Below are 9,383 nucleotides of genomic sequence, written 5' to 3'. Positions count from 1 at the left end.
ATATGACATTTAGACAGGAGCTATATATAAAATCTTAATTTTTTCTAGTAAGTTGTGGTCCTGCATGACTTGAACCTTTGGTGTGAGTCCTATTTTTAGACTGGCCAAACTTCTAAGAAGTCCTCTTCAGCTTTGACAGTAATATCTTAACTTTATATGAATTCTAGACTAAACTGTGGCTTCTAGTTCACATTTTCCCATAATATGAAACTTGCCCCCTAAGAATAACTCTCTGCCTCCCTGAGAACTTGAGAATTTGGCCATCTGCCTTACAGACAAATCCCTCTGTACTAAGGATATTGGTAAGGGGCACTTAATACCTTGAGGATACATCTGGACTATATACTCTGCAACCAGAACAAGGAGTTCAACAGAGATCTTTTAACCCCAGGATTGGGTACAAAACTGAGAAAGGTCTCACAATACAGTCCTCTTCTGTTGAAGGACTTCCTATTCAAAGGCATTCTCCTTTCAGAACTGACCATGCTGATAGTCCAGTAATGCTGCTGTTTTATGTATTGTCCCAGGAGATACCACTTCATATCAGGGTCACATCTATGTTCTCTCTTTCAGGGACTGCATGAAAGGAGAAGAAACAGAGAACAAGAAGATTGGCTGCACTGTCAACCTAATGGTGAGAGGACACAAGTTCTTCCTCCTTCCCTCCTGATGACAAAGCCAGGGTTTTTGCTGGCTGACTGGAGCTTGGAAATGACCTTCAAAGGGGATAGACTCTTGCATCTTAAATATATTTCATTCTCTTACAGAACTTTTACAAATCTGAGATTAACAAAGAGGAAATGTATATCCGATACATCCATAAGCTTTGTGACATGCACTTACAGGCTGAAAACTACACAGGTGAGTCAGAGAAAAGAAAGAACTGTGTCTTCCCATTAGGACAGACATGGGGACTATACAGAGAAAGGCTTCAGAATGATATCTGCCAGATCTCAGCAGTGCCGGGTCCCTCACTCCTTCTTCCTGACATGTGTTCCATACTTGTCCTCTACTGTCTGGGACTGTTCCACTCACCTCTGTTCCTCTCCATGTCTCTGAGGACTCGAGAGTAACTTCCAAATACTTGTGCAGCAGGTTCAGAACATTTGAAGTTCTGTCACTCCTCAGAAATATAAGTTTGCTTATGTCTTAACAAAGCTGAAAGTAACCAAGATTGTAGCAAAGGAATGCCTCCTTAATCCTGGAATTTCTAGAGCTCACTGATAGATCTGGCTCCTCTGAAACTGCACGCCAGCCCTTACACCGAGCTCCCAATACAGAGTGTGGACAGCATTAATCTTCTTGACAGGACAGATGTGAGCCTTTCCTTTATGTCTACAGTCTATGCAAAGTGCCTGTCATGATGTGTTTACTGAGAGCATCTCTGAATGAAGAGGAAGGATGCATGCATGGATGTTCTGTGTGATTCCCTTGTACCATAGTCCCCTAAAGAACCATCTTTTCTCCTGTGACCAAGCTCTGTTCTTTTTGATGTTGCTGGGTTTTTTTTTCTTTCTTTTTTTTATTACTTTAAAAAAATACCAATCCAAATTCCCACTCCCTCCCCTCCTCCCATTCCCTTCACACACCCTCCCACCCCACCCCCTCTAATCCTAAGAGAGGGTAAGGCACTTTGCCTTGTGGAAAGTCCAAGGCCTTCCCCACAGTATTTATGCTGAGCAAGGTATACATCCAGAGAGAATGGGATCCCAAAAAGCCAGCACGTGTAGTAGAGACAAATCCCAGTGCCACTGCCAGTGGCCCCTCAGTCTGCCCCAGCCATACAACTGTCAGCCACATTCAGAGGGACTAGTTTGATGCTATGCTTGTTCATTCCTAGTCTAGTTGGAGTTGGTGAGCTCCCATTAGCTCAGGCAAACTGTCTCAGTGGATGCACCCCTCATGGGTGCTACCCATGCCTTGCTCTGATATTCTTGCTCAGCTCTTCCTGGGCCCACAGAGGAAACCCTGTGCCCTATGCTGTCTATCCCTGCAGAGGCTGCATTCACCCTGCTTCTTTACTGTGAGCTACTGCAATGGGAAGATAGGCCGCTACGGGAGTTCCTACACTACCCATCCCAGACTGAGTGGCAGCGGAAAGAGGGACTGTGTAGGAAGATCATCCACTACTTCAACAAAGGCAAGGTAATTGTCAGAAAGCAAGACCTTCAGCCCCTCAACTTCTGCTGTACTGTGTGACATCTTTGTGATAGCTGAGGTTGGTGATAGGTATCTAAGTTCATCATGTATAAGTTTGAATTAGTATTTGGAATCTGGGAAGAATAAACTAAATTAAATATCATGTAAAGTAATGTTTCTAAGTACCCAAGAGAAAGAAAATACAGTAATAATTGAGAGGAAGATGAAAGTATAGTTCAGTGGTAAAGAACTTACCCAGCTTTCACAGGGTCCTGGTGGGTTCAGTCCTCAGCACCACAAAAAGAAAAAAAGGAAGGCAATGAACAGTTGCTTAGAATGAAGTTCACTGCAGCCTTCTTCAGACACCTGTTAGATAGGCCTCTTGCTGTAACAGGAACTGCATCACAGGAACAATATATATTCTCCAAGTAGGCAAAGATCATCTGAAGCCTAAAGTTATAGTCTTTTCATAAAAGAAAAGTGCTGGGCCTACTGCCAGATCTTTGACAGCTCCTTTCTGCCTGATTGCCATAATTTTTCTTAACTCAATTGATCCCTATTCAAAGGTTCATAATCCTTTTATTAACTCATTAAAGAAGTACTGAATAGATGTCATACCTGCCATTGTTCTAGCATCTGAAAATAAAGTACATAAGCATAGCTTTCTCCCTTATGTAGTTTATCTTCTAATATAGACTAATAAATACAGCAAAAAAGTAAATATATTTTTAAGAGATAACATAAAACAGCAGACCAAAATATACTAAGAAGTACCTCTTCTAAAAGCAGTCAAGAGAGGCATAGAAGCTGTTGGCAGCGGCTGCTTGTTCATTTCCTGGACGCTCAGACCTGAAGTAACCACACAGAAACTGTATTATTATAATATTGTTTGGTCTATTAGCTCATACTTCCTACTGGCTAGCTCTTATATCTTAAATTAACCATTTCTATTAATCTGTGTATCACCACGTGGTTGTGGCCTACTGGTAAGGTTCTGTCTGGCATCTGGCATCTGTCTCTTGCGGCAGCTACATGGCATTTCCCTGACTCTGCCTACTCTCTCCTCCTCTATCTGCTTGGAATGCCCACCTTGCCCTATTCTGTGCTGCACTTGGCCCAAAGCAGATCTTTTATTAACTAATGGTATTCACAGCATACAGAGGGGAATCCCACATCAAGAAGATAAGACATTTGAGCAAAAACTAGAAAGCTCTGCATGAGCTAGAAAACAACAATGTTGTGTGTTACTCTATATAAATTGGTTTTGAAGATTGTGTTCCTTTTAATACATGAGTTGGAGCTAGCCTTTTATTTTAGTCTTTCATATGTTCAGTGTGGACTTAACCATTTCTAGAATGCCTGAGGTGCTGAAGCCCTGTTCCTGTCTTTTATCCAGAGCTGGGAGTTTGGAATCCCTCTGTGTAGAGAGCTGGCATGTCAGTATGAGAGCCTCTATGATTATCAGAGCCTGAGCTGGATTCGGGTAAGCTTTGTCTCTTCCACTGTATGACTGACCAAAGACTCCTGGGCTTCTGGCATCAATTTTTAAGTAAAGCCCAAGGCTCTTAGGTTATTACCATGGACAGAGACTAGATTTCTGCCCTTAAGATACTTATTGTCTAACTGGAGAACAAAAACACATACCTGATAGGTAGCTTTATTATCTGAACCTAAAAGCTACTTGTATTCAGGAAAATAAGACATGATAGAATAGTGATTTCTGTGTGTGTGTGTGTGTGTGTGTGTGTGCACGTGCACATGCGTGCATATGTGCATGTGTACAACCTAGTTTCATGAAGAAGTTTTCCATGAACTTGTTTTGTTCAGTGATATATAAAATTTTTTAATTTATTATTTGTGAGTGTGCATGATATAAGGTAGGCATGCATGATGTGTGGAGTGAGGTGACTACTTTGTGGGCTCATTCTTTCCTTTATCTTTACATGGGTTCTGGAGAGCAAACCCAGACCACCAGGCTTGTGCTGCCAGCAAATGCTTTTATAGCTCACCAGCACCCAATACTGTAAGGACTTTCCCCACTGCATCTTGTAATTATTCAAGCACTTTGTCCTTGCTCCCTTCTTTAGAGCAAAATATTTAAAAATCATATCAAATGTCCCATGGATTTTGAAAGTCTTTGTAAAGTCTTTACTTATTGTCAGTGCTATCTTCTAAATCACAATATGTTTTTATTTCATCATCAGAGAAAAAATAGTGGTTTCAGAGTATCATCTACTACACCCTGTCTGTGGCTAAGGCATTTGAGCTAAGACCAGAAATCTCTGGTCTAGATTAGAATTTGGGCATGATTCTCTAAAGTAGCTTTTTGGCTGATGTTTGAGGGCTACTGACTAAAGATGCTTAAATTTGAAGCTAGAATAGCCATACTGAAAAACTTGCTGACTTTGTAATGTTAAACATGAATATTAGTTATCTTTTCAAATTTAAAATCTCCTAAATTGGAACCAACATCAATGATGTTCGCAATTAAGGCTTCCTAACTGTGGTTAATAGTATCTTAATTCCAGTGAATAAGAGTGGATGCAGATGGACTGACATGCAGTGGTAGTGAGAGTTGCTGGTAGACAGCTCCCAGCAGCCCTAGTCAAGGATCAGATGGTGTAGCAAGTGTCAGTCAAATCATGTTAAATATTTACCTCTCAAGTTCAGGCCTCAGATCTCCATGGATCTGGGTCCATGCCCAGGGAAACTGTGGAGAGTAACCTCACAGGGGTGCAGTAGGCAGGCTTATAGATGACAGTGAAGAAGGACGGAGGGCTTTCCTCCTCGATGATGCAGTTCCCTGGAGAGGCTGCTAGTATCTGTATCTAGGGGTTTATTTCCTTGTTTCCTAGATTGAATTACCATGACCTGTCTCTAGCAGACAATGTCTAGTTGAGCCTAGGAGAACTTGCTTTGGATAACAACCACACCTTTATTGTTAACAGAAAATGGAGGCCAGCTACTATGACAATATTATAGAGCAGCAACGCCTGGAGCCTGAGTTCTTCCGGGTTGGCTTTTATGGCAGGAAGTTTCCTTTCTTTCTTCGGGTAAGTCCATTCAAGTGGTCACAATAATTTTAAGTGTGTGTGATGGGGGTAGTGGTGATGGTGGGTAGGTAGTGTATTCTTTGTTGGTATATACACATGTTCACACATGCATACTAAGGTCAGAGGTAGATGTCAGGTGTCTTTCCTCCATCATCTTCCACTTTATTTTTTTAAGATTTATATGTATTATTATTATTATTATTTTAGTTTTTCAAGACAGGATTTCTCTGTAGTTTTGGAGCCTGTCCTGAAGGAAGCTCTTGTAGACCAGGCTGGCCTCAAACTCACAGTCTGTCTCTGCTTCCGGAGTACTGGGGTTAATATATGTATTATTTTTAAGAAAGAGAGGGGGAGGGAGAGAAGGAGAGAGTATGTATATAAGAGTGCACATGCCTGCAGAGCCTAGAAGAGGTCATTATATCCCTGTGTGACTGGAATTACAGAGAGTTGTGAGCTTTCTGATGTGTGTGCTAGAAAATTAACTCAGATCCTCTGCAAAAGCAGTAGGTGCTCTTAACTGCTAAGATATTTCTCTACCTTCTTCACTTTTGAAAGCCTGAAGCTCATTAATCCCATTAGGCTGTGTGGCCAGTGAGCTTCATGAATCTATCAACCTTCACATTACTGGTGCTAAGGTTAGATGTGCATACCTCCATGACCAGCTTTTTACGTAGATTCTGGGGATCCAAGCTTAGGTCCTCATTCTTGCACTACAGGTACCAACTAAACCATCTCCGTAGCCCACAAGAACATTTATATTATACATGTAATTCACTTAACACCTGTATACTCGCCTTTCTATTTCCTGTATTTTACTGACTACTTCTTTCCAAAAAACTGATCAGTTAATCAAAAATATTTGCCTTATTTAACAGTACGGTCACCTTCAATTCTATCTTAATCTGCAGTAGTATTCTATGTTTACTAGAAATGTGTCAGGAAATGACCAGTGCCTAAAATCTCCTATATAGGTACTTTCCAAATTCTGCCTCTAGTGCTTGGAACCTTCCCTGTAACTCATCTTAGCCAATAGCATTAGTGTAGCCCTGATCTTAACAGTAGGCAAATCTTTTGGGTGTTTGTCTAAAATGGTGTGGTTTTTTTTTTCCTTTGAATGCACTGTAATTCATATAGGCAGGATGAAGAATTGTCGTTGACAGACACTTAGTTCTCAGGTCCCTGTGAGAGTTCTAAGATCTAAATTTAGCTACAAAAGACTAAGAAGCCATTTCCATGACACAAGATAACAACAGCAACTTCTCTCTTTCAATGGGAGAAAAATGTCCAAATTAATGATCTAGAATGTACACTCACAGTACAGAAGGATAACTTGTGCATACATCTGGTGACAGTAGGTAAGCCATTGTGAAGTAAAGGGCAGAATTTCATCTTTATTTACAATTCACTGCAATAAGTTTGGATGCTCACCTTACTAGACCTGGATGGAGGTGGGTGGTCCTTGGACTTCCCACAGGGCAGGGAACTCTGATTGCTCTTTGGGCTGATGAGGGAAGGGGACTTGATTGGGGGAGGGGGAGGGAAAGGGGAGGCGGCGGTGGGGAAGAGACAGAAATCTTTAATAAATAAATAAAATAAAAAAACAATTCACTGCAATATATGACGTTATGCATAGAAATAAACTCATTCAGGGTCAGGCTTCATATACTATGTATAGTTTGGAACTACTGTTCAAATACAGTTTAATTTTTTAATGCTACAGTAACAAACCACATTATAAGAGAATTGTTAAGGCAGGAATCATGACGCACAACTGTAAACCCAGCATTTTGAAAATGGAGGCAGGAAGATCGCAAGTTTCAGGCCAGCCTGCACTACACAGACCTCATCTCAAAAAAAAAAATGTTGTGTTAAAGGAATAATAGGAAAAACTTACGTTAAATATCATATATAATACAGCAGGTAACTTAATATCTCAGCTGTAATATTTAAGTTTAAGGTGTTAGTAGTACTATCCTGAATTTGGAAAGTACAGCATTCAGAAGTAGTTTCTGACACACTTTGAGCCTCTTTTTGTTTGGTTTTGATTTTTGAGATAGGGTCTCACATTATCCAACCTGGCTTTGAACTAGTTATGTAGCTGAGACTGCCTTTGAACTCCTCCTGGTCATCCTGCTTCTACCTCCTGCGTGCTGAGAACCTGATTTTGTGCAATGCAAACCAAACCCAAGACTTTGTTCATGCTAGGCAAGTGCTCTATTAACTGAGCTGTATCCCCAGATCTTGGACTTATTCTACTCAAGAAATATTTCTCAGTTAAGCTTGATAACATCTTGTTCATAAACTTATTTTTATGGCTTTAAAGAGCCTCAGTCTTGTCTAAACCTCCATATATTTTTAAATCACTATACCAAGTTTCTCTGTAGGCTGAAAGATAATTGGAATAGTTCAGAATAACTAGTATGTTTTGAGAATCTTTCACAGTTAAAAAAAAATTCCTTAGTTGGTCTATTGAGGCACAGTAAGTGGAGCATCCAATCTGTGCAACCCTTCCACCACTCATATGGTCACAGCCTAGACAGTTTCCTTTTGTATCTTAAACTCTGCTTTATAGAGAATACCAATGAAAAATGAGACTAATCCATAATGTATAAATCTTGTTCCTGGTCCTGACAACCATCTGTGATGCTCAACATTGTTCCTGTCGCTTCCTTCTGAACGTTATTGGTTTAGGGTTAGCAAGCTGAGAAATGTGACAGGTAGTCCTGCATCTACCATAACTTAAGTCTGCTCATCTGTTCCAGAAACAATGGTTCCATAGCTTTTAGCATGGGAGTTAGAGTTTGAAATTCAACAAATTCTAGGAGCTTCCTAAGTGAAAACACAACTCCTGTATACATGGCCATTTCATTGTTTGGATCATAAGCAAGGCAGGAAACATCCCAGCAAAGGCTTCTGATTCTGGTTCTTCATGATGCTGGAGATGAAGTAAAAGTAGGAAAAATGTGTTCAATAGCATCTAATGGGTGTGAAGGATTCTTAAAGGGACAAGTATTTGAAGGTGTCCAGGTAGGATTATACCAATCCCACAGATGAAATACAGTGTATCAGGAACTGCAGCAAACAAATAGTGGATCAAGCACAATTGGTAAGCGTGTCTAAGAGAACTAAACCACCACCTGCAACATTTTCTACAGTCCATATATAGCTGCTTACTAATGTGAGCCTGGAAAAATGCCAACAGAGTTAACCACAGCATTGGTCTCTTCTGATTTCCCATAAGCAGTGCTAGCACCCAAACAGATTCAAACAGAAAGGCACTGTAATCAGTTCTGCTCCAAGAAGGACACAAATTTTGAAATCAACCCTTCCTAGATTATGTTGCCATGGGGACTTTTCCCTAGAAAGCAATTTCCTAGCAGCTTCAGTATCTTAGAGCAGACTTTCCAAATTGTTGCTGTTTATATCTTTGATAGTGTCATCAGCAGAGCAATTCACAGAGCCCAGACTGCTGTAGTTTTCCTTCAGGGGAAAAAAATGCCAACATCAGGAAACAAGCTTATAGTCTCCTTTACAGCACCTGGTTGTCTTCCCTAGCTTTCTCTTCTCCATAGTAACTTCTGTCCAGTTCCATTCCATTCCTGTACTGTCATTTTTTGGGGAATCCGCATTCACTTTGGTAAGTTTGGGAATGAGAGACAAAGTGGGGAATGCGTAAGGGGTTGAACCTTCCATGGGAAGTGGTGTAGAAGTCAGGCTGTTGCCAAAGTGGGTTTGTGACTATTTATTTATTCAACTGCAAACCATATGATCCAGTAGTTGTCTTGTCTCTAGGCTGTATTTCTCAAATGACTTAAGTAAAGCTGTCCCTTTGAATGAGCACTGGCGCTACAATGCACTAAAACTGCTCTGATTGCCCCCAGTTCCAATATCTTAGTAAAGTTCTATGTCCACAAACTTCAGCCAACAGATGGGAAAGATCACTAAACTCCTTTAAAATATTTAAGATCTCCTTGGGAAAATTGCTTTAACCAGTGAGCACTAACAAGTTTAATATAATAGCAAGAGTCTGCTGGTTCCCTAACAGTTGGAGGACAGGAAGCGACCCATCATACTAACAGATTCCAGGACATCTATACTTCAGATGTAAAACAGGTCAGCTTTCACATTTTCTAGGAAGTACTCATTCTTAGATAAAAGTAAATATATATATACATATATATTAATTACCTG

General features: G+C 40.4%; 1 protein-coding gene across 1 annotated transcript in view; it reads left to right on the top strand.

Moving 5' to 3' along the window:
- Positions 1–9,383, top strand: part of Dock3 (dedicator of cytokinesis 3) — a 367,607-nt gene that overhangs the window by 327,465 nt on the left and 30,759 nt on the right. Inside the window, exons 36-40 of the mRNA XM_050139541.1 lie at positions 574–634; positions 768–861; positions 1,997–2,145; positions 3,536–3,622; positions 5,088–5,192. Coding sequence (XP_049995498.1) covers positions 574–634; positions 768–861; positions 1,997–2,145; positions 3,536–3,622; positions 5,088–5,192 — 496 coding nt within the window. The remainder of the gene's footprint in view (positions 1–573; positions 635–767; positions 862–1,996; positions 2,146–3,535; positions 3,623–5,087; positions 5,193–9,383) is intronic.

This window comes from Alexandromys fortis, unplaced genomic scaffold, assembly GCF_014885135.2.
Source record: "Alexandromys fortis isolate MF-2015 unplaced genomic scaffold, M_Fortis_MF-2015_v1.1 scaffold_36, whole genome shotgun sequence".
Taxonomy (NCBI): domain Eukaryota; kingdom Metazoa; phylum Chordata; class Mammalia; order Rodentia; family Cricetidae; genus Alexandromys; species Alexandromys fortis.
Note: the sequence above shows the minus strand (reverse complement) of the source record. Positions and strands in the feature narration are given on the sequence as shown.